The 24,267-nt window shown below is 51.3% G+C and overlaps 1 protein-coding gene across 2 annotated transcripts in view; it reads left to right on the top strand.

The window, feature by feature from the left end:
• The window catches only part of RIN3 (Ras and Rab interactor 3), a 115,838-nt gene that overhangs the window by 22,989 nt on the left and 68,582 nt on the right, over positions 1-24,267 (top strand). For both annotated transcript variants that reach the window (XM_045071081.1, XM_004739334.3), the window contains exon 2: positions 12,401-12,608. In XM_045071081.1, the coding sequence (XP_044927016.1) occupies positions 12,401-12,608 (208 nt within the window). The remainder of the gene's footprint in view (positions 1-12,400; positions 12,609-24,267) is intronic.

The following is a 24,267-nucleotide window of genomic DNA, read 5'->3' as shown; positions in this document are numbered from 1 at the left end:
CAGGCCTCTGAGTCGGCAGTCAGAGCTTCTGAGAAACAGGGTCCGGGGGCAGGCCTGGGAGAGTGGGAGCAGCCGGCAGCGGGCTCAGCGTGGAAGGCAGGGGCCTCCTCCGGGCTCCTCCCAGGGCCCAGGAGGGGCTCCGTCTGGGCCGGTGGAAGCCTTAGGGCTCATCGGAGGAGCCAGCAGCCAGCCTGGAAGGTAGGGCTGGGAGCATGGCAGTGCTTGACACACACCGAGCAGTAGAGGTCTGCCGTACACGCAGGTGTGGAAAGTTTGAAGGCCTTTGACCTGCCAGACCCCTTGATGTGGGCTGTGACGTGCGAACTCAGCCAGCCTGACCCGTTCTCAGCGCTTCCGGGGTCCGGAAGACCTGCTTAAGCTGACTTCCCCTCTGAGAGGCTGTGGGTAGGGGCCCACAGAACCTCATCCCAGCTTCCCTGGGGCTAACCCACCAAGGGTCGGGGGTCCCAAGCTGCACCCTGCGTCCCCCCTCATCATGAAAGGCCTTTTGGTTTCTGGATGGAGAGGAGCCCAGGGAACTTTCACCCAACACGATTTCTCAGACACTGCCCTTGGAGCCCCAACCATTAGCGGGAACACACCAGAGCCTCACGTAGTTATTTAGCCTGTGAAACTGGGCTGGATGCATCTGCTGTGTGTTCGCACATTCTGTACGTGAGACATTCTGATTCTGAAACTGGATGCTAATCTCCCATCCGCCTGGGATGGCCACGGTCAGCCCGGAGCTGTGTTTTGCATCCCAGGGACACCAAGGGCTGGGCCAGAGGTGGAAGTCAGGCAGCAGCTGGGGCTCGGCTTCCGCATGTCGAGGAAAAAGCATCTGGCAGAAAGGAAGCCACAGAGAAGCTGCGCTGGCCGCCTGCATTTTCTCAGGCCATCTGTTGGGGCAGAGCCAGCCCAGCTAGGAAGAGAAGGCGTCCAGTGGCATCTAGCCAAAGGTCAGCTGAGTCCAGAATCATGGAATTTGTAGTGCTGGAAGGAACCTTAGTCCCTGGTCTGACCCATGTCAGTAAATCCCCAGCCCAGCTGCTGCGTGTCTCCCGTACAGAGCCCAGGGCAGACATCGTACTGCATCCCAGCATTCTTTCCCTGCTGAGCCTTCAGCCTACCGATCTAGGCAGCCGCTGAGTGTGGGCATCCGACCCCCTTGCCATCCCAGACCTAGTTCCGCCTTCTCATTTGACTGAAGGGGCTGCTGAGCTTCAAGAGGGGAAGGGAGTTACCCAAGGTCACGTAGTGAACAACAGGAGAAGAACGTGGTCTCCTGAGTGTGAGCTCAGGACCACTTCCTTCGTATCATACACCTGTTCTCCCCATGAATACAGCCTTTGTCGTGTCACTACTGATCTCATAAACTTGCTTTCTCCCTTCATTTCCACAATGGGATCCCAACCTCAGAACACAAAAAAATTTCCCACCATTTCCCCAGGGTGTTGCATAGGGAGCTGGAGCAAAACAGATGTCATCTCGTGTCACACTAATAGAGTAGAAGATCTAGATTGTGGAAAGTTATGGTTAGGCTTCTTTCTTGGCTGCTCAGGGCACACCTGGGGAATCAGTTCCCTGTTTGAGACTCCACATTTCAAAAATACAAAGACAGAAAAGACTCAGCATGCTCTGAAGGATAAAAATAGTGCGATGAGGGGGCTGAAAACCACTCTGTAATTTACAGTTAATTTTCAACAAGGGTGCCATGAAAATTCGAAATAACCTTTTAACAAAGGCTGCCAGGACAACAGGTTGCCCAAATATAAAAAAAAAGAGGTTAGACTCCTACCTCACTCCAAACACAAAAAATTAATTCAAAATGGAACAAAGACCTAAGTGTAAGAGATGAAACTATAGAATTCTTAGAAGATAAACCCATGATCTTGTATTAGGTCATGGTATCTTAGATATGAAACCAAAAGTATGAGCAACAAAAGAGAAAAAAGACAAATTGGACTTCACCAAATTTAAAGGCTTTCATGTTTCAAAGGACAACTTTAGCTTTTCACCAAGGAGATGAAAGACAGTCACAGAATGGAAGAAAAATATTTGCAAGTCATACATCTTATAAGGGACTTGTATAAAGCATATATAAAGAAAGTATAATTCAATAATAAAAAGACATAATGTTTTCCTAATACAGGCAAAGGATCTGAAGACATTTTTCTAAAGGATAATAATTTATAATATTATATAATATATAATACAACACTATATATATATGATATATGCAATATATATACTATATATACAATATAAGAATAATACATATATGTGTATATAGTTAGTAATTAAAAGGTGCTCAATATAATTATACATCAGGGAAATGCAAACCAAAACCACAACAAGATACCACTTCATACCCATTAGTATGGCCATAAAATAAAAAGACAGGCAAGAATAAGTGTTGATGAGCATGTGGAGAAATGGGGACCCTCACAGGCTGCCAGTGGGAATGTTAACTGGTATACCCCTCTGAAAAACAGCCTGGCAGTTCTTTAAGATGCTAAATACAGAGGGGCGCCTGGGTGGCTCAGTGGGTTGAACCGCTGCCTTCGGCTCAGGTCATGATCCCAGGGTCCTGGGATCGAGTCCCACATAGGGCTCTCTGCTCAGCAGGGAGCCTGCTTCCTCCTCTCTCTCTGTCTGCCTCTCTGCCTACTTGTAATCTCTCTCTGTCAAATAAATAAATAAAATCTTTAAAAAAAAAAAAAGATGCTAAATACAGAGTGCCCCTATGACCTGGCAATTTCTCTCCTAGATATACAAGCGAATTGAAAACAATGCCCATGCAAAAACTTGCACAGGAAAATTAGCAGCATTACTCATGGTGACCAAAGAATGGAAACAATCCAAATGTCCATCAGCTGGGGGAATAAGTATAACGGGGTGTGTCCATGCGATGGGATATTCTGTGCCAAGAAAAAAAGAAGTGAAGTACTGTACACCCTTTGAGCTATGATAATATGGTTGAGCCTTAAAAATTATGCCAAGGCGGGACGTGGGGGAGGGAGAAGACAAACGAGGAAATAGACTTAACTGTAGAAAACAAACAGAAGGTTGCCTGTGGGGAGCCGGGTGGGGAATGGGCCGGATAGGTGATGGGGGTTGGGGATATGCTTATCCTGATGAGCGCGGAGTGATCTGCGGAGTTGTTGAATTGCTCTGCTGTATACCTCAAACTAATAGAACACCGTATGTTAACTACACAGGAAATATGTATATATATGCCAAGTGAAAGAAACCAAACCTAAAAGACCACTGTGGTCTGATTCTGTATATGAAATAACCCAGAAGGCAAATCTATCAGGACAGCACGTAGGGCACTGGGTGGCTCAGTGGGTTAAAGCCTCTGCCTTCAGCTCAGGTCATGATCCCAGGATCCCGGGATCATGCCCCGCATCGGGCTTTCTGCTCGGCGGTGAGCCTGCTTCCCCCCTCTCACTCTGGCTGCCTCTCTGCCTACTTGTGATCTCTCTTGCAGATAAATAAATAAAATTAAAAAAAAAATCACTCCTGGGGTACCTGGGTGGCTCAGTGGGTTAAGCCACTGCCTTTGGCTCAGGTCATGATCTCAGGGTCCTGGGATCGAGTCCCGCATCGGGCTCTCTGCTCAGCAGGGAGCCTGCTTCCCTCTCTCTCTCTGCCTGCCTCTCAGTCTACTTGTGATTTCTCTCTGTCAAATAAATAAATAAAATCTTAAAAAAAAAAAATCACTCCTTGTGCAAATTCCCGGAGACAGTAAATATAATAAACCCAGCTCAGTGCCTGGCAGTGGGGACAGCCGCTGATGAATGTTACCTCGGGCCAGCCTTGTGGAGGCGTGGTGCTGTTCATCCCATAGAGGAGAAGACCTGGGGGAGAGCCTGTGTCAGCCCCCTTCCTACAGCTGGAGGGCTCTGGGAAGGGGGCAGGGTGAGTTGTCCTTAAGGCCCCATACGGCATGGAGAAAGCAACAAGAGAGAAGACTTCCTAGGAACACGTTTCATCTCCATAGAAACTCTAAATTGCTTCTCAGAATGGGTTGCCCGGTGAGATGGTGATGCCCTGTCCTTGGAGGTCTTCCAACAGCTATGGCAGTTCTCTCCTAGGGGGTGTACAGAGAGGGTTGTGGTGTCAGGGGATCATTGGAGGTGGAGGGCAGTGGCTTGGAAGGTCACAAAGGCCTCTGGGTAACAGTTCAGGACCTCTGCGAGCAGCTCATGGCCAGTAATGTCAGCAGTATTTGAACCACAGAAATGGCTTGCTGCACATCTGACGTCTCCAGCACTGTCCCCAAACGTCCCATCCCCTCGAGGAGTGACCACCTGTTAGGTGTCAGCTGTGGCTGAAGCCTTTCCTGATGCTGTCCCATGAGAGCCTCACACCACCGTTAGGCAGGTGTTTTCGTCTTCCCAACTACGGCTAGGGGGTGGTGCACTGAGGCTCAGACGGGCAGAGCAGCTTGGCTTTCCCCATCACACTAAGGCCTCCAGAGTGTCCTTCGCACTGGCACAAGCTGCTGCTCCCAGCGAAGTCCTATGGCTGCCAGAGAAATGAGCCAGTGACCTCTGGCTGCTTCTCTAGTGACCCTGGGGCGGCTGTCAGAGGATTCCCCCCAGAAGTCCCCTGGGGCCTGATTCTTTGGATGAATTGGTGGATGCCTAGGCTGGGTGTATCTTCATTGCCTTTCAGCACAGCCCTCAGGCTCCAGAATTGACTTTAAAACGCCAAAAAAATTTTTAAAAATTAGAAAATTTTTTTGAAAAGCTGGAGTATCCCGTATAAATTGCTCTGGCAGGAGGAATAGGCTTAGGCTTAGGTGCCTGGAGACTTCCCACCCAGTCTCTCCTCACCTTGTGACAGGTGCTAGGATATTGGGGGAAAGGCGTGTGGCAGTTTATCAGTGGTTACTGAGAGGGCTGAAGCCTCCTTCCCAGCCCTCCCTGATCCCACTGCCTGCCTCCCCCCTTCAGCAGCAACCATCACCCCGAAGTCGGTGCGTGTGCGCTCTCTACGGGGCATACAGAACTGTCATGTATGTTTCACACCGAAGTGTTTCTGTTCCTTCCGTGATTTGCTTATTGCATTCCACATCAGGTTTGTAGGATTTTATTTTATTTTTTTTAAAGATTTTATTTATTTATTGGACAGAGAGAGACACAGCGAGAGAGGGAACACAAGCAGGGGGAGTGGGAGAGAGAGAGAAGCAGCTTCCCGCTGATCAGGGAGCCCAAAGTGGGGCTCGATCCCAGGACTCTGGGATCATGACCTGAGCCGAAGGCAGACGCTTAATGATTGAGCCACCCAGGCGCCCTAGGTTTGTAGGATTTTAAAACTTTCTTTTTTTTTTTTTTTTTTTTACTGTAATTTCAGACTCCCAGAAAAGTTACAGGATGAGTATTGCAAATTTCTGTATGTACACTCTTCACCCAGAGACACTGATTACTTACATTTTGTCCCATCTGCTCGTCCTCTCTCATTTTTTTCCTGAAGCTTCTGAGAACAGCTTGCAGACATGGTGCCTCTTTACCCCCATATATCTTAGTGGGGGTTTCCCAAACACAGGGTCATTCCCTTACCTATCTATCTTCAGCAGAGGGACCGAAATCGGGGAATGAACAGGATTTTGAGATTTTACCGTGTAGCTTTGGCTCCTGCCTTTTAGCAGATGTGTGGTCGTCCAGGTGGATGGGATCACAGCCTGTGCACCCGTTCTCTTACGGATGGACAGATGGACGTTGGTCATTCCCATTTTCTGGTCACTACCAAGGCCATGGTAGGGCCATCATCATTGTCTCCTTGTGCCTATTTTCATCCTGGGAGGCCTGGGCTGCAGCATGCCTGTCTCCCTTGGATTTTGACAGTCATTTTCAGAGCAGGTGCACCTGTCTTCATTCTTAGTGGTGCTTTACCCTCTCGTGCTCCAGTGGCTTTTAGTGCACTATGGCTTCTGGCTTATCTCTGGCTGTCTCTTGCATTGCTGTCACAGCAACAGGTGTCCCTGGGAGAACCTGGGTGTGGCCGCATATGTGGCTCCCCACCCCCACCCCGCAGCTAGAATACAAACCTATTTGAAGTGCTACTATGTGCCAGGTGCTGCTTGAAATGTAGATGTTACCAGCTCCATTGCACAGATAAGAAAACTGAGGCCCGTAGAAGTTCAGTACCTTGCCCCCAGTCACTTGGCCAGGGCACGGCAGGGGTTGGGACAGAGACTGAATGAGTCACCCTTGCACTGTGCAGGGTGTGTGAAATGTCCGCTGACCCTCTAGTCGTGAGTCTAGAGAGAGATGGCACCGATGCGGGGTTGGTGTCCCTCCTTGCAATGTCTCACACCTCCCACATGCCTGTCCTTGTGTTGCTGGTCCCCTCCTGTCTGTGCAGGACTCATTTCCCGGAGGAGCAGTCTGCATGGAGGACTAGAAAATTGATGGGGTGTTGGGGGCTGCCGTGAGCAACTATCCTGTCCCACCCTGGGAGTGTTGAAGTATGGGTGCTTCTCGGGGCCTCCAGAGTCACAGGGGAACTCCCCTCTGGGACCCCTCTTCAATCCTGTCCCAGCAGGAGAAACAGGGGCTACTTCAAAAGGAAGGAAGGGGGCTTTGGGCCTCAGAAGTTTAGGGTGGGTGCTGGAATTGCTCAGCAATTCAACTGGCTTTTAGAGGTTAACTGTTAATGACTCCCATGAAAATCATGGTGCACGGAGTGCCCTCTTCTTGCCACGTGCCTGCCCACCTCATCTTTGCTCCTAAGAGAAGTCCTCTCAGCTGGTGGTGCCTACTCCCTATTTCACAGAAGAAGAAACTGAAGGTCATAGTGGTTGGATAAGGCATCCAAGCCCTACCCATAAGTCTGCAAAACCAGGGTACAAGCCAGGCCTGGAAGATCCCCAAAGCCAGCAGCTCTCCAACTCTCTGTGTTCGTTTATGTGGCAAACAGGGATATTTTCACACATTATTTAAGATGGGTTTTAAATCATATAAGTAATGCTTCATCAGTATTAAAAATGGAAACAAATCCCCTGAACGTCTCAGAGATAACTGTCTTTAATGATGTCTTACATAGCCTCCTGAAGTTATTTCTATGTATATTTTTATATGAGTCTGTGTATGTTTGTAGATATTCCAAATGATATAGCAAACATTATTGAACACTCTTTGCCGTGTACTCCAAAGGTACAGATACATGGGAAAAATTGTTTTAAATTTCTTCAAGAGCTTGAATAAGGTAGCGGTTTGAAGCACAAACTCTGAAGCCACATTGCCTGGGGTTTGAATCCCAGCTCTGCCCCCTACTGGCTGTGTGACCTTGGGTGAGCTCTTTAACCTCTCTGTGCCTCCGTGTTCTCATCTTGACATGGGACTTTTCGATGTCAGCTAGTCATTTCCCAGGACTGTGGCGGCTTACCGAAACCTTGCAGCTTGAAACAACAGACATTTATCTTCCCGCCGTTCTGGAGGCCGGAAGTCTAACACCAGGGTGTTGGCCAAGATGGTTCTATCTGCAGGCTCTGAGGGAGAATCCTTTCCATCCTCTCTCCTACCTTCTGGTGACGGCCCTCGGCCCTTGGTGCTCCTTGGCTTGAGACGTTCTAATCCAGTCTCTTCTTCTGCCGTCGGGTGGCCTGCTAGCATCTCTCCACCGCCTCTGCTTATAAGGACACCTCCCACTGGATTTAGGCCCCGTCTTCAATCTAGGATGATCTCATCCTTAATTTAGTAACATCTACAAAGAGCCCCTTTTCTAATAAGGTCACAACTTTAGGTACTGGGGGTTAAAATTTGCACAAGCCATTTTGGGGGACACAGTGCAACCCAGGTATACAGGTGGGAGGTCAGCCGAGTTAAGGGAGCACGTGGAGTACTTAGAACAGACCCACACGTGGTCGAGCTGTGGGCTCCTTGTTCATCAAACAGGCAGGCTGCTATCCTGCTTTCCCAGGACCCCCTCCCATGTCGCCCCCCACGTCACCTGGGTGCCTGTGCACCTCGTACAGAGTGATGGGGCCATCCCATAATATTATCACTGGAGCCACGTCTGGCCCCTATGGCCTAAGAGCCCGTGAGGGCAGGGACTAGGTCTCTCTGTCTTGATAGACCAGCTCGGTCTTAAAGCTGCTTGGGGTTGGGATCACGGGTGGAACCAAGATGGCCTTTTGCCAGTCCTTTCCCTCCATCCCATGTTCCGCTCAGCTTCTAGCTAAGTCTGCACAAGGGACCCTCAGTTCCCCTCACAAGGAGTCACACTGGAACTTCCCAAGCTCTTTCCCTGGGGCTGGAGCTCTCGTGAGCTGGGAAACTTCCATGGCTTCCTTCCCAACAGGCAGCATGGAGCCGGGCCCTGCCCTCCAAGCTGCCACCTTGCTCTGACCCCAAACTTAGGAGGGGCCTCCTGGGGCAGCCTCTCCACCCCAGAACAGAGCTTTTCTCTCCTCAGCAGTGACGGGGACCCAGACACCGGTCCAGCAAGTTGGGGACATGCCAATTGACTGCTCCTTCAGGAAGCTGGTGACAAAAGTCCCCCAGATAAAGCCAGTTGCTGCATCCAGGCTGGGTCCCTGCAGTGCAGGGGGAGGGTCTCCCGAGTGTCTGACCACCCCGTGCTCAGCCCAGTGTCCAGTGACACCTGGCCCAGAGTGGCGCTGTCCTCCCTACCAGCGAGCAGAAAGAAAAAGGCCATGAATGATTTCTCTTTTCTGATGAGTTGCACTAAAGTTTCTGAGGCTCCTTACTTTTTTGCTGACAGTCCTGTTCATTGCCCAAGTTTCCTGTGGCTGCCCTTATGGGACCTTCAGCTAGAGTTTGGCTGCTGAGAGCGAGGACATGGGTGTCTGGGTCACCTGCTCTGCCAGCAGATGCCAGTTAGAAAAGGAGCAGCTGAGGCTAGGGGAGCTTTGGGCCTCGCTCCGAGTCACAGGAGCACAAGAGCCCTAAAGGGACAATGTGACGAGGGCACCTGCTCTGACCAGGCCGGAGAAGGGCCATGGGGCCAGACCCTCGGATCCCTGAGTCCCTGCTGACATTGGGCATTGGGTCACTTGAGCTTCTGGGCGTCACTTGCTCTGCAAAGTGCCTGTACCATGATGGCGCTTGGGGCTGGGCCCTGGGGCTCCAGCAGAATGACAGAGGTAGAAATGCCCAGAGCTGACACCCCGTCAGGCCTTGTTTCACTGCTGTGATTAGTGGAACAGCCCAGCCACAGAAGCTGTAAACTGCTGGGGACTCTCGCTGAGCCCACACAGCACTTGAACTCTGGGTTCACATGTTGTCTTGGGTACAAGCCAGGTGCAACTCACAGACACCTACACGGTCATTCTCATCAAATGTGCTAAGTCCTAAAATCAAGGCCACAAAGTAGAAGAGTTATAATGAGAAGAATCCTAACTAGAGGGCTGAGATGATAGAAAAACAATAGTTAACTTTTATTGAGTTGTGCGAAGCACTCGACCCGTCTCTCTCTGCCTCGCTATCAGGTAAGGGTAATTTTTACCTTTTTACAGATGCTTAAACTGAAGCCCAGAGAAGTAGCATAACTGTCCAGAGGTCACACAGCCTGGATTCGAACCCAGGACTTCTAATAAAGCAGGCAGGCTTCTTCTGGATGGGTCTTAAGGGGTGGGGAGAACTTTATCCCCAGCAGTGTCCTATAAAAGATTTTAAACATGCAGAAGAGTTGAAAGAATTTTGCAGTGAACATCCATCTACGTACGGGTCTTTGCGCGGGCATTGACTTTCATCTTTCTTGGGTAGATAGATACCCAGAAGTGAGATGGTTGGATCATATGCGAGGTGTATGTTTAGGTTTACCAAAAAAAAAAAAAAAAAAAAAAAAAAAAAAAAAAAAAAAAAAAATTAAAAAAAAAATTTTTTTAAATTGTCTTTTTCCAAAGTGATTGTCCCCATTTAGAGTCTCTCCAGTAATGCCGGAGAGCTCTGGTTTCCTCCCACCCTTACCGGCGTGTGATGTTGTCTGTCTTTTTAATTTTAGCCATTCTCGTAGTTGCATCATGGTATCTCATTGTGGCTTTAATTTGCATTCCCCTACTGACTAATGATGTCAAGTAATCTTTCGCTGGCTTATTGGCCATTCAGATGTCTCTTTGGAGGTATTTTCAAATCTTTGGCCCGTTTTTAACGCGAGCGTGCTTGTTCTCCGTTTGATGTATGCTTTGCAAATATTTTTTCCCCGCCCGTGGTTTGCGTATTCCTTTTCTTCGTGAGGTGTTTTGATGGGCACAAGTTTAATTTGGTATGTTTAATTTATCCATCTTCCCTTTCATGGTTCTTGCTTTCTGGTCCAATCCACTAAACTTATGCCTGCCCATTGGAGACAATGTTGGTAACAGGGAACCTAAAGGAATCACTTTGGGCATTGGAATTACAGGTGGATAGCGCAGCCTGAGCCTCAGGAGTGCCAAGTGGGGAAATGCAGGTTTTGCTGAGGGGATGGAGGGCAGCTCTTTGTGAGGAGTTTATGGGGATGGGGGAAGGCAGGGGCACAGAATGGGAGTGCCTTTAATATTAGGAGACTGGATTGGATCCTTTAGGCAGTGCGAGCCATTGAAGGTTTTAGAGCAGGAAGTCTTTTGTGATCACAAAAGACTCATGGCATGGTCCCCATGATTCTGGAGCCTGGACGGAGTTTATCCTTGGTCATCCTGTCCTCAGGATGAAGCTGGGACTTCCAGGGAGCTGGGGGCAGGGAGCGGCCTTAGAGTCAACTCTGCCAGTCGTTCCAGCATCCTTATGGGGACACCCACCCTGCCCCCTCTGACCTCCCCTTGCCCCAACCCTCTAGCCCCAGCATCTGCCAGCACCCAGGCTTCCTTGAGGTTTCTCTGGGTCAGGTCGCTCAAAGGGCTTTGCTCTTTCCCAAATCTGCATCCTTGTTACAGCTCAGCACGACCTGACACACTCTAGGTCACTCATTCACCTTGTCTGTCACCTGGCTTCTCTCCTAGAGGTGAGGTTTGTTGATTTGGTTTGGTTTGGTTTTTACTCTTGTTCTCTGCTCTGACCCAGTTCCTAGAACAACATCTGGAGCTACAGGCCCTCGGAAAATATTCATAGTACAGGCGAATGGGAGATAGACCCCCCTCCTTCCTCCCAGAGCCTGTTTGTTTGATCATGGCTTTGGTTCTAAGGAGAAGATGAGGACCTTTGTCCCCAAAGCCCAGTCCCCGCGTAGGACCACCCAGTAAGTGGAGGAAGCTTCGGGGCTACCACCTGCCCACTGCATAGATGAGAAGACAGACTCAGAGGGAAAGGACTCAGCACGGCCTCAGCATAGATGGTGGCAGAGGGGAAGTGCGAGCTCTCACTCCCAGCTTCCATGAGAGTCCTAATGTGCCCCTGGGGGAGGCCCCTGGCCAAGTGAGGAGGTTTAAAGATGATCAGGAAGCCTTTTGGTGCCAGAAGATAGTTTTGGGTTTCGAGGGTCAGAGGAAACTAACAGGCCCCAGGGTGCTTCTTTCCAGGGTAATTCTGGCCTCCAGCCTTTTCACTTCTTTCCCAGCGGAGATGCTGTGACCGGACTTCAGGGCCTGGGAAGAGGTTACATCAGCATCAGCTGGGCTGCCCTGGACTTGAACTCCAAATGTGGCTCACTAAGCCCCAGTTCCACAGCCTGTAGCCATCCATGGGGCTGCCGCACCGCCCCTCCCGGCCCCACGGTGCCTGCAGCTGCCTCAGACACTCCTGTTCGTCCTGGGCACACTTTTCAGTGTGGACCCAGAGGGGAAATGCACAAGCGTCCCTGTGCACACAGCATCCATGAGAGGGACAGCTTCTGGGAGGATGTGGGAGTGGGCACGTCAGGAGGGAATTTTGGCCGGGGCCCCGCCCTTGCCTTTGGGAAAAGCTGTTCCCTCCTCAGGACTTCTGGATCTTGCAGCCCTTGAACCCCCTCTCCCCCACCACCCCGTTCCCCTCTTCTGTGCCTTTAGTGGGGCTCATCCTGACCCTCCCCAGAGCGGCCCCTTAGAGCAACCACTAGCCAGGGACGCAGGCAAAAGACAGGCACCAGCCACATCTTCCTACTTGTGTAACTACCCCCTCTGTCTGATGAAGGTTTTCACCCCTGCAGATACCCTGAGAGATATAGTTCCTTGGAGTCCCCTGTGTTTCCCTGAAGCTAGCCGGGGTTGGAATTAGCTGTTCCCGCCGCATGGTGTTCTGTTACATTTATCCCAATCTTCTGCTTCAGCTGGTTTCGTCTGTGTTGATCCAACCCATTTTATTATAAGCACCCCAAGGTGCGGATCATGGTTTGTCTCTTTTTTTAATTCCCCAGAGGACTGGTGGCTTCATAGATGCCTAATGAATGGGCACAGTGGAATTGACTGTCGGTCTGTTACACTCCGCTGTGTGGGCTGGCTGCAGCACGGCTGATCGTTTGATTCTGTTCTCAGTCCTGTTCCAGATGTTGGCAAAGGAGAGGGAGAGGAAGAGGAGGAGGAGGATGGCATGGGGCCTCGGCCCCCGGTCACTCCGAAGAACTGCCTTCCCCGGCGGGGTATCAGTGTCCTGGAGAAGCTCATCAAGACCTGTCCTGTGTGGCTGCAGCTGGGTCTGGGCCAGGCAGAGGCCGCCGGGATCCTGCTCCAGGAGGCGGCTGGGGTGAGTTGAGGTCTCTTCACCTCGTGGCTGGTGGTGGGCAAGCACAGCTGCCTGTTTCTGCTTTCCTTTCTTGGGTTGGTCAGCTTTTCGACTGGGGTGTTTGTTTCCAGAACTGAGGAGCGAGAGACTGGTGGGACATTTGGTTCCTGCTTTGGAGAGCAGGTGTCCCCCCACTCTGGAGAACAGGGGGCTGTGTGGCTGGCGGGGGCTGTCTGGGCACCAGGACCCCTGAGAAGCAGGACTGGCACTTGGAGAAGTCAGCCAGGCATCTGGGATGAGAGCTGGAGGCACCTGAGAGATCCTGTTTCACCCCCTTAGTTGATATAAGAGAACAGGGGCTATGTGACGCAGGCAAAAGCTTTTCTGGAGCCAGGCTCTGTGAGCTGAGCCAAGGGGCTAAGATTTTTCTGAGGCTCACTTTTCTCCCTTTGAAACAGGGCCATTCGTGAAGGTACTCTGGTCCTGTGAGCATCACAGGGGAAGATAGGGAGGTAGATAGTGAAACATGAGTCAGAACCCGTCAGGTGCCACCCACCCCACGCGCTTTCTCTTATGCACCACTTCCTTTTTAAAAAACATTTGATTTGTTTAATTGTAAAGGTGATAAACATGTGTAGTCACTGTAAAAAAAAAAAAAAAAAAAATCAAGCCGGACAGAAGTAAAGAGGCTTCTCGAAGTTTTTGCCACCTGTTCTCTGTCCCCTCACTGACTTCCCAAAAGTCTGTTTTCAGTTTTGTTTGTTATGGAAGTGAAATTCGCATCACAGAAGAGGAGCTGTTTTCAAGCACACTATGTGTGTAGTCTGTTCACAGTGCTGTGTCAGCAGCATCTCTGTCTGCTTCCAACACATTTCATTGACCCGACATAAAGCCCTGGGCCTCCTCCCCACGCCCCGGCAGCTGTCCACTGCAGAAACCATGTTTGCTCGAAGCTCATGGTCTGTCTTCACGGGCGTTATCCGCAGGGTCCCCCAGTGACCTCAGCCAGGGTCCATCGGGCACTCTGTCCTGGGCACTCAGCGAAGGTGTGCACGTGAATCAGCACCGTGTGTGCTCACGGCAGCCCTCTGACTTGGGCATGACAATCAGACCCATTTTACAGAAAAGGTAGCTGAGATGCCAAGAAGCTGTGTGACCTCCCTCAGCGAGCCAGTGCCTGAGCTGGAACTTGAACCCAGAACCCAGGCAGTCTGGCTGCTCCTGGGCTATGTTGTACCTGCGTGGAATCCCTACCTTTCAGCCGCTGGACGCTTCTGCTGGGCTCCCCTTCAGTGCGGTAGGTCGTGTTGCAAGAGTCCAGGCTCCCCTGTGGGGCTCAGTGGCTTAGTGGATTCATTCACCTTGGACTAGATAAAAATCTGTTGAGTAGCAGTTGTACCTAAAGATTGGAATTCCTGGGGCGCCTGGGTGGCTCAGTGGGTTAAGCTCTGCCTTTAGCTTGGGTCATGATCTCAGGGTCCTGGGATTGAGTCCCACATGGGGCTCTCTGCTCAGCAGGGAGCCTGCTTCCTCCTCTCTCTCTGCCTGCCTCTCTGCCTACTTGTGATCTCTGTCAAATAAATAAATAAAATCTTAAAGAAAAAAAAAAAGATTGGAATTCCTGCAACTTATGTGGCTTCCAACAAAGTTCCAACCTCTCCTTGCCACAGAGGTCCCTCCCACAGGGAGTGGGGACCATGGAGGCTCGATAGCCCAGCAGAATCCTGCTAAGACCAAGGCAGGGGGGTGTCTCTTCTGGGTATGGTGGCAGGTGCCCCCTGCCCCCAGGCCAGGCCAGCCCCACTGCGGCACCAGGGACAGCCTGGGAGTCCGTGGATCCCTCTAGAAGGATGAGTAGGGAGGGGGCTCCAGGGGCAGGCAAGCTGATGGTCATCCTCAAGTAAACAAGATCCCTTGTTTCATCCCGCCCCACCAAAAGGTTTTCTATTTTGAACTCACTGAGGGCTTCAGAGCAAATGAAGAAACTGTATGGAAAATAAAATCAGCGACTCATGCCAGCGAGTGTCCCAGTCAATGTTCCCAGCGTGTCTAGTCCACCAGCGAATCACCCACTTCCCTGTGAGGTTCGGAGGGGGTTAGCTTCCCACCCTTCCTGGGACGATGAGACTCAATGTAGACCCAAGTGCAAGGTTTTGATGCCAAGGGATGGCCATTTTCTGGGCATGGATGGACATGCAGATGGACAAGACAGCGAGGACCCATCGTGGGAAAGGCAAGCGTCTCTTTAGGGCAGGGTGGGTCGGCCCTAAGTCCAGACTGCTTTGCCTCAAGGGTCAGCCCTATCTTCAAAAAGTGAAGAAAAGCCCAAATCATTTTCAAAAAGTTGAAGATAAGCCCAAATCAAAATAACAAGAGTGGTTCAACGTGAAGATTCCTTCTCGGTGCTGGGCCAGGTACTGACGTTAATGGCAAGTCCTGTGTGATGTCCTCTCCTCGCATCTTTGTGATAATCCTGGGAGGCCTCTGAACCTGTTATTATCCCCAATTTACAGATAAGGAAACTGAGGCTAAGAGGAGCGCCCTAGTTTGGGCTTCCCTAGAAGCAAACCCCAAGACAAGGATTTGAGTTCAAGTAGTTTATTTGGGAGGTGACCCCAGGAGGCTGGCAGGGGAAATAAGACAGGGAAGGGAGGCAGCTAATGAAAGGTGTGTGGTCATGCACGTTACCACGGGCCGCAAGGGGAGCTGGATCCTGCCGGAGCATTCTGGGAACCAGTGTGGAACACACATCTTAAAGCCATCCCACCTAAGGACTAGAAAGCTGTTACTGTCCAACGACTTCTGAGAGCCCCACACCACGGTGGGGTGTGAGGATTTGTTGTGTTCCAGTACGTCCTCTCTGCCCTGAGGATGAGAAGATCTGACCATGGCCAGAAAGAGATGCCAAGCTCTGGGGCGATGTGGGCGGACTTCCTGGAGGAGGCAGACTCTGAGCCAGGTCATGCAGGGTGGATGGGACGGACTGAGAGAGCAAATAGAAAGCTGCTCCAAGGCTGGGTCCTAACGTGACACCCGCATCCAGAGAGAGGCCTGCATCCGATCCCGGGACGGAGAGAGCGCCCACGGTTAAGATGGAAGGAAGCTGCCCTAAAGGGGGTCAGCCAGGCCCACTCCCTGCTCCCACTCACTGCCCCGCCGAGGCCTCAGGGACAGGTACAGCCCTGAGCCATCAGAATTGGACCAGATGCACCTTCTCTTCCTTTCCCTGGCCCCTCCCTCTCTGCCCTTACCCGCCCCCACCCCCCTTCTCATCTCTGTTTTCAAGCAGAGGCAAAGCCCAAAGTTCATGCTCTGGTAAGAACATTGGCCAACTCTTACGCAGAGTTGGTCTTTGCACAGTCAGATCTATCCCCACCGTGATTTCCATCAGGTGCTCCATGCTGTCAGTGTCCTCCTCTCCTAGAGGAGACAGCAGAGGCTCTGACAGGTTCACTCACTTGCCTGAGGCCACGTGACAAGTGAGAGCAGAGTCTGCGAGGTGTGACCTTCAGCGAGGGCCCTTGGCCAGGTAACTTCCTCCCACAGGAGGGTGGGAAACAGCCCGCAATGCTCTCCTCATTTTCAGAGCGGCAGACCACTCAGTCAGTTAAGTGTCTGCCTTCGGCTCAGGTCATGATCCCAGGGTCCAGGGATCGAGTCCCACCTCGGGCTCCCGGCTCAGCAGAGAGCCTGCTTCTCCCTCTGTACCTTCCTTTACACAGGTGCTTTATCCTTTTCTCTCTCTCTCTCTCCCCCAAGTAAATAAATAAAATCTTTTTTTTTTTTTAAGTACTTTAAAAAAATGAAAACAAACAAACAAAAAAACCTACAGACACTACAGGTGGCCCCTAGGCTTTATGAGCTCCAAGGGTCTTCAGAGATCACCTGGATACCCGCCCCTCCAGAGGTGAACGGTCTGGAGACCAGGCTTCTGGCTCCACCAGGAGCTCCATGAGCTTGACCATGTCCCACCCCTCCAGCCCTCCAGCCCTCCCCACCTACCTTCCCAGCAGTCTGAGTCTCTGATACGTATTGGGAACATACTGGCCCATTTTTGATTTGTGTGTATCCAGCAACAAGGCAGTCGAAAAGCCATTTCTATTCTTTCTATACCCAAATGATTTTTGTTGTGTTTTTTTTTTTTTAAGTTTAATGTTAGAAATTTTGGATTTACAGAAAAGTTCCAAAGACAGTACAGGGAGTTCCCAGAGACTCCTCCCCCAGTTTAACAGCTGCTGTTAACATCAGACAGGAATAGAATACGCTTGTCACAATTAATGAAGTAATATTGATACATTCACATGCGCTAAAGCCCCCAGCTTTTACCTAATGTCCTTTACCCATGGCAGCCTCTCAAGCAGGTCTCCGCCTTACATTGGGTCCTCGTGTCTCAGGCTCTTCTAGGCTGTGACAGTTTCTGAGACTTTCTTTGTGTTTTGATGGCCTTGACAGGTTTGAGGAATACAGGTATTTCAAAGGCATTTGGTAGGGAATCCCTCCGTCGGCATTCATCTGATGCTTAGACTAGGCTTATGAGTTTGCGGGCAGAAGACCCAGTAGATTGTCTTTCTCTTGACATCATGTCAGCAGAACCTACTATCAACGTGACTTAGCACTCACTGTTGGCATTGACCTGGATCACCTGGCCGAGGTGCTTGTCAAGCTCTCGCCTCTGTAAAGTGATCCTTGCTCTCCCACCCCTTATGCTGCCCTCTTTGGAAGGAAGTCACTATGTGTGGCCCGTCCTCAGGGACTGGGGAGTCCTTGACTATCTACATTAATTATTTGGAGTTCTTCTGCACAAGAGATGTGTCTCTTCTCCATTTATTTATTTATTCCATCATTTACCTGTAGCAATATGGACTCATGGGTATTGTCTTTCTGCTTTGGGTTATAATCCAATACTACTTTAATGATTTTTTAAAAAGATTTTATTTATTTATTTGATAGACAGAGATCACAAGTAGGCAGAGAGGCAGGCAGGGAGAGGGGGTAAGCAGGCTCCCTGCTGAGCAGAGAACCTGATTCAGACCTTGATCCCAAGACCCTGAGATCATGACCAGAACTGAAGGCAGAGGCTTAACCCACTGAGCCACCCTGGCACCCCAATGATTCTTTTGCTCAGATTGTTCCAGCTTTGGCCTGAGCTCCATCAGTTGGTTCCCGTGTCCCTTTGACATACGGTCATCATCGCGCATGTGCATGTGTGTGTTTGCTGTGTGGAGCACTTCCTTCCTTTCTGACCCTGCACGCTCCAGGATTGTTTTGTGTATTTCTTGCCCACATCCTGGAATCAGCCATTTCTCCATGGGGCCCCCGTTTCTTTTATTAGAGAATAATATTAGAAAGCAAGATCTGGGTGTTTTGTATGTTTATTGAAACTGGAGTGCCATTGCTTGGAGGACAAAAGATAGTTTTTAATGAAAAAAATCTCTTGTGAGATTGCTTTTTGTAGTGGGGGGTTAGCTCAAGAGTTAGAATAGCCTGTATGGTGATACAGACCAGCCGTGTAGGTGGTTCAAGGCACCTTCCCCAGGTGTGAGCCCAAGGAATGCCAAATCCATTCAAGATTAGTTTGGCAAAAGCATCAGTGCAGCCTCTCTCTTGCCCCTTCCAGATGCTGGGGCCAGGAAAGGAGCATGGTCAGCAGTTCCCGCAGGTCTCCTGTGCCGTAAGCCCCCCTCTCTCATCTTTCCAACAGCCCTGCAGAACTGGGGGCAGGCTCCCTATTTTATAAGTGAGGAAAGTCAACTCTGGTAAGGAGCCTGCGTAAGGAGCCTGGTAAGGAGCCCATGTAATCAGCTGCTAAGTGCCGAAGTGTGATTTGAACCCATCAACTGACTGCCTTCAAAGGCTTGAAAAATGTCTCGGCCTCATTCCCAGATTTTTTTTTTTTTTTTGGTTTGGACTAGAGCTCAGGCAACAGCATGTTTTAAAAACTCCGGAGGTAGTTGAAAATCTCCCCTCCTTGCCGAGCTACCACTTCATTAGAAGTGATGTGAAGGGTGGGCCACATGAGTCCAGAGTGGGCCCTGGTCCCTGACCCACTGGACCCCCGGCCTCCAGAGGCCGAGCAGCCCCTGAGCTTCTGGCCTCTTGGAAGAACCGGCCACTTCTAAACCTGCTCTGATGGCCATGATTGGAAAGTTCCCCCCCCCAAAGCAGCTGGAAAATTGTCCTAAAATAACCAAAGTGGAAAAGCAGACCGCTCTGGATTGTCTGGGCAAAAATGGATAAAAGTTAAAATCATTATGGTGGTTTGGACTTTGGGTTTTTGTATATTTACTCAAAGAGGAGGAGGGGCCTGCAGAAGCTGTGTAATTCTCCCCCCAAGCATACTGTGTCCCAGCTGTTACGGCAATCAGTTGGTCTTTCCCAAAACACGTCCTGGCTAAGGGTGGACGGGGCGAGGCTCCTGCAGCCGGCTGTTGCAGCCTCGTGGACTGCAGTCACTTCCCCGGCAAACTCAGTGCCAGCCTCTCGGGATCTGGGAAAGAACCCCCGGTGCTGATCTGGGAGAGTATCTTCTAGAAGAAAGGAGGCCTGGGACCCTGCAGCCCCCTGCCCTCACTAGACTGGAAAAGCCAGCTCAAGAGAGGGGAAATGACTTGCCAAAGGACATGGCAAATGAGGGGCAGAGCCAGGAGGGACCCCAAGTGTCCTGCCTTTCAGCCCGGTGCTCTGACCTCCTCCCCACAGTTGTTTGGTGGGTAGGGACAGGAGAATCCCTAAAGAAAACTGGACCTCTAGAGTGGGCATGCCCCAGTCAGTCTGTGCAACTGGGGAAGAGGATTCTTTTGCTTTCTGAGAGTTCCTAATGCAGGGCACTGAGGAAGCGGACAAAAGATTGGGGAAAGAGGGAGCAGAAGGAGTGGGTTGACTTAGATGTCAGCTCAGCGTGGCACCAGACTGCATTGTTCCCACAGAGGCGAGAGGCTGAGTGGGGACACAGGGGCACATCAAGGTTTGTTGGTGGCGTGGTTAATTGGGGGAGACTTTTGGGAGCAGTGGGGGAGGAAGGGAAATGACTGAACTGTTCCACTCATTATCATCCTGGATAGTCCACAGGCAAGTGTCCTGCAGGGGGACAGAAAAGGCCCTCACGGCTACACTTGTCATCTGGTCCCTCACTCCCCACCTTGAGCTCAACAATTTACTCTGTGCAGAGGCCTGAAGTCTAGGGCTGCTGATGAGGGTATCTGTCCTTGTCCTTTGTGCCCGGTGTCTCACCAGGCTTCCTTTCTGACTCATGGAGCGGTCCATGAACCCCTGAGGGTAGGAATGCTACCTTCCTGCAGGAGGGGGTTCTGTGCCATTTGTTCTCAGGACGGGAGGCAGGTGGAGGGGCACTGGGGAAGGGAGGCACCGCTGACCTAGGGCCTCCATCAGCTGGAGGGTGGGGTCCAGGGTTAGTTTAGCAGTCAAGTGATGTCCTTAGAACCCAGGGTCTTTTCACCTTTCTGTTCCCCATCTGCAAGGTGTTGGCTTTAGTCCTCCAGTTGTCGCTTCATGGTGACAAACTGGCAGCAGGAGCTCCAGCCATCTCACCCATTCAAAGGCAGGAGGTCACAGGCAAAAGGCTTTCTTTTCCAAGCCTCGGTCTTTTTTTCACAGAACAAATTTATTTTTAGATGACTTTTTGGTCACCCCTAACTGCAAGGAGGGGGCTGGAAAGGGGGTGAATGGCAAAAAGGAGCAGAATAGCCATGATTGGCTTTTGACCAACTCCTCCTGAGGCAGGATATGTTGCACCCAGACCCAGATCAGAACTGGGGTCAGTTGTCAAGAAAGGGAAAAGACTCGTTGTCGGAGAGCTAACGGATAGCGACTGTCCCTGGCAGAAACTGTTAATGATTTCATTTTCCATATGAAGAAGCAGCTCCAGAGAGACCACACAGCTCAGAGTAGCCAAGCTAAGGACTAAACTCAGAGCATCTGGCTCCAGAGCCTGTGGGCTGAAGTCGTACATGGAAGGGCCCCAAGGCCCACGGCCCTGAGTATTCCCCTTTCCCTCTCTTTTTGCTGTTCCTCCCCCCATACTTTTTTCATCTGTGCAATGGGTAGAACACTCCCAAGCCCAGAGTACTACAAAGTATCTGTCTAAAACCTGTAGCCTGATGCCTGGCTCAGAACTCGTGCTCAGCTGACATTCAGTGAGTTGGTTGGGTTGGAGGAGGTGATCTGTAGTGGTCACACCACGGCCTGAAGGTCACTGGCCTTGCATTCTTGTCCTCGTTCGGCCACTAACAACTGATGTGGCCTCAGGAGGCCTGTTTCATCTCTGGGTCTTGGTTCCTCTGGCTGGAGAGTGGGGAACTGCCTCCCTCCCCCAGTGCCCCTGGCTTTCAAACTGCCCCCCCATTCCCTGAGCTCTGGGGATCCCTCCATAGCACCTTCTAGAAGGAAGAGAGGAGTGCGTACCTAAACGATGGGGCCCATGTCCATATACCCGATGGCTCTATCATTAGCTACTGTCACGTAACAAATCACTGACAACTTCAGTGGCTTAAAACAGTCGCCATTTGAGTTGCTTACGATTCTGTGGGTTTGCAGTTTGGGCTGGGTTCTGTGGAGCTGCCCTGTTGCTGGTCTCACCTGGGGTCAGCCATGCAGCTGCAGTCAGCCGGAGGCTCCGCTGGGGCTGGCTGGCCTGAGTTGGGCCCACTCGCTTGGCGGGCCGTTGGTGCCAGCAGCTGGCTGGCCACGTGACTCTGGCAGATTCACTCTGGGGGTCCTCACGTGACATCTGTGGTCCCAGAGGGTGAGCATGGAAGCTGACAGCCTAGCCTCAGAACCCCTCTTACAGCCTAGCCTCAGAACCCCACCGTGCCCTGTCTGCCACATTCATTTCGGTCAAAGCAAGTCCCAAGGCTACTCCTTCCAGATGTGGGGAATTTTGATGTGAGAAACTACAAGGAATTTGTGGCCATTTTTAATCTACCACATAGGAGAACATTCTGTGAGTCCCTTACTCCTATCTCTCCCTTTGGAAAAAGATACATAGTAATCATCTGGCTAATAATTATCAAAGGAGATGATGCCTCTAAAAATCTTAGCATGTGGGTTAGTGCTCGGTAAATGGGAGCAGTCTACTCTAATAATAAAAATTGTAAGTGCTTTTTATTAAGTGCACACTTGGTGTCAGGCATGTGATGTACCCAATCAACAGTTCTCAGAGCAACCCTGAAAGGTGGATATTATCATTCTCGTGCTCAGATGAAGAGATTGAGACCGAGAGAGCTAAAGGTGGCTTGTCCGTGGATCCATAGCTTGCATGTAGCAGAGCTGGGATTTTGGGTCCCCCAGCGTCTCTCGAAAGCTAGCCACAGCGGTTGGAAAGAGAAGCAAAGGGGGCTTGAAGAATTTGCACCTGGAACCCCCCAGGGTGTTGGAGCAAGAGCCCTGGGTGGCCGGTGCGGTCCTTCAGCCTGCTGTGTACTCACCTGCGGCCACCATCACCGATGAACCCCCTCTAACGGGATAAGCCAAGGCCAGCCCAAGGTGGAGCCCAGCAATTCCCCAGGACCTAGAAAGCCAGGGATCACTATGCATTTGTTCCTCACTTTGCTGCACAGCGACACTGTGTCTGGGGTGCTGTTTGTGGCTCTTTCCCAAAAGGGACCCGTGACTAGCTGAGCAGCTAATCCTCCCCAAAGGGTAGCACAGAACAGACTCTCTTGTTCCGAAGGACCGTGGTCCAGGCAGACCTTCTCAGTTTCCCCCTCCCTCGTGGCCATCTAGGCAGGAACGGGCAGAAGTCTCCTCCGGCCTCCCTCCCCATCCTTCCCCCACCCACTCACAGCCTCTGCCACCCCCACCCCACACCCCAGCTTCCCCCAGGGCCTTATCTTGGCTTTTCAGATAAGAGCCCCGGGACTTGGCCATGGTAGAAGGAAGTGCTGTGTGAGGCTTTGTGGCCGTGCAGAAAGGGTAGGTGTTGGGCATTAAGACCTGGGGACTGGTCAGAACCCAGCCTGGGGGACTTCCCATCCCTGTCCATGCCCCTACCCCGCAATGAGTCCATGACACAGGAGAGCAATAAAGAAGCAAGGTACTCCCAGTGATACCTGGGTCTCTGTCCTGCTTCTGCACGTCCCATCGGCATGGCACTGGGTCTGTGTGGCCTCTCTGTGCCCTGAGTCTTCCCTTGTCAAAGACAGATGGTCAGTATCTACCTCACCGTGAGGAGTGAATGAGGCCAAATGTAAGGAAGGAGCGTGGCCAAAGCGCAGGTGAGTGGGAGCCACTGTTCCAGTCTCCTGCTCCTCACCATCTGCTGAACCACTCTCCCAACACTCTCCCCAGTTCACCACAGAGCCTGAGACTGGGAGACTGAAGACCAAAACCCAGCCGTGGGGGGAGGGGGGCAAACGGAGAATTAAGCCCTAGGGAGCATCTGTGGAGGTCCGATTATCCCACTGGGGGCTTTCCTGTGTAACCTCCATGACTTCCAACCTGGAGGGGCAGGGCTTTGGTTCTATTCTGTTGCCTGCTGGGTGCTCTGGTGTCGTTCTCCCCTTTGACAGATGAGCACACTGAGGCTCGGGGACTACAGAATTACCCAGAGCCACCGCGCTCATAACTGGCTGCTCAGGGCCCTCTGGGAGCCCAAGAAAAATACAGATTGTGACAGATTGACCCTCCTTCCAGCCAGAGAAGTAACTGTCCAAGGGTTCCTATCTTCTTTCTTCCTCTCAGGGGCATTCGAGGGTGAAGCACAGGGCCAGTGTGTCAGCAGTGAAGAAATCTAGAAATGAGTATGTGCTGGGTAAGAAAGAGCTAATTAGTTCACAGGGCAGGGTCAAGGAGGTCCCCCGTGGAGACCAGCAACCATGCTTGGTCATCGCAGTCAACCGAGAGAGGGATCAGTGTGGGTCAAAATAGTCAAGGAAGAAGGCCAGGCCAGTAGAGTAAGAAAGAAATCTGTGTTGGACTGTGGCCCTGGCCCTTTGAGGATCTCTCTCTCTCTCTTTTTCCTCACTCTCTGACAAGGAGTCCATCCTTCTCATAGGCATGAGAAGGATGCTTTCTCATCTTCTGTTCTCCTCTGTTTTATTTTGAAAAAATAAAAATACTTAGTGGCATTTGCACTCACGGGTCGTGACCCACAGTTTGAAAAACCCAGGCCCTCCTTCCTGACACTCAAGGTCAGAGAGAGGCAGCTCTGCCTGTGCGTGGCCTCTGAATGAGGGACCCACCTGGGCAGGTGTCCCCAGACATGGGCACTAAATTGTAAAGCGTGTGCTTTCCCTGCACAGAGAGAAACCCTCCCCAGTTCGGTTTCAGTTTGGGGCACCAGCCTCATCACCCACCCGGGCTCAGCATCAAGGGTCCAGGTTTGCACTGCCGGCCTTCCTGGGGGTGCCGCTAGCTCCAGCTCAGGCCTCCCTTCCCTGTTCCCAGAGTTCCGGGTGGGAGGCCCTGGGGAAGCCCAGAGTTCACTCCTTCCGTATGCCCTATGCACACACACTCACTCACTTGTTGTGCTATGACAACAATTCTCGGACTCCAGCAAGGTGTCCCCCAATTCATCCCCATTTTGACACTACCCGGAGGCAGTGCAGGCCCCAGAAGTTAAAGGTCAGGGTCCTCAATAAGGCTGCCCTGACTTCAGGGGACAGACGGAAGGGGGGGGTCTCCAGGCTCCCCACACTCACACTTCTAACCCAGCTGCAAATAC

This window comes from Mustela putorius, unplaced genomic scaffold, assembly GCF_011764305.1.
Source record: "Mustela putorius furo isolate JIRA1106 unplaced genomic scaffold, ASM1176430v1.1 tig00000129_pilon_pilon_pilon, whole genome shotgun sequence".
NCBI lineage: Eukaryota > Metazoa > Chordata > Mammalia > Carnivora > Mustelidae > Mustela > Mustela putorius.
Note: the sequence above shows the minus strand (reverse complement) of the source record. Positions and strands in the feature narration are given on the sequence as shown.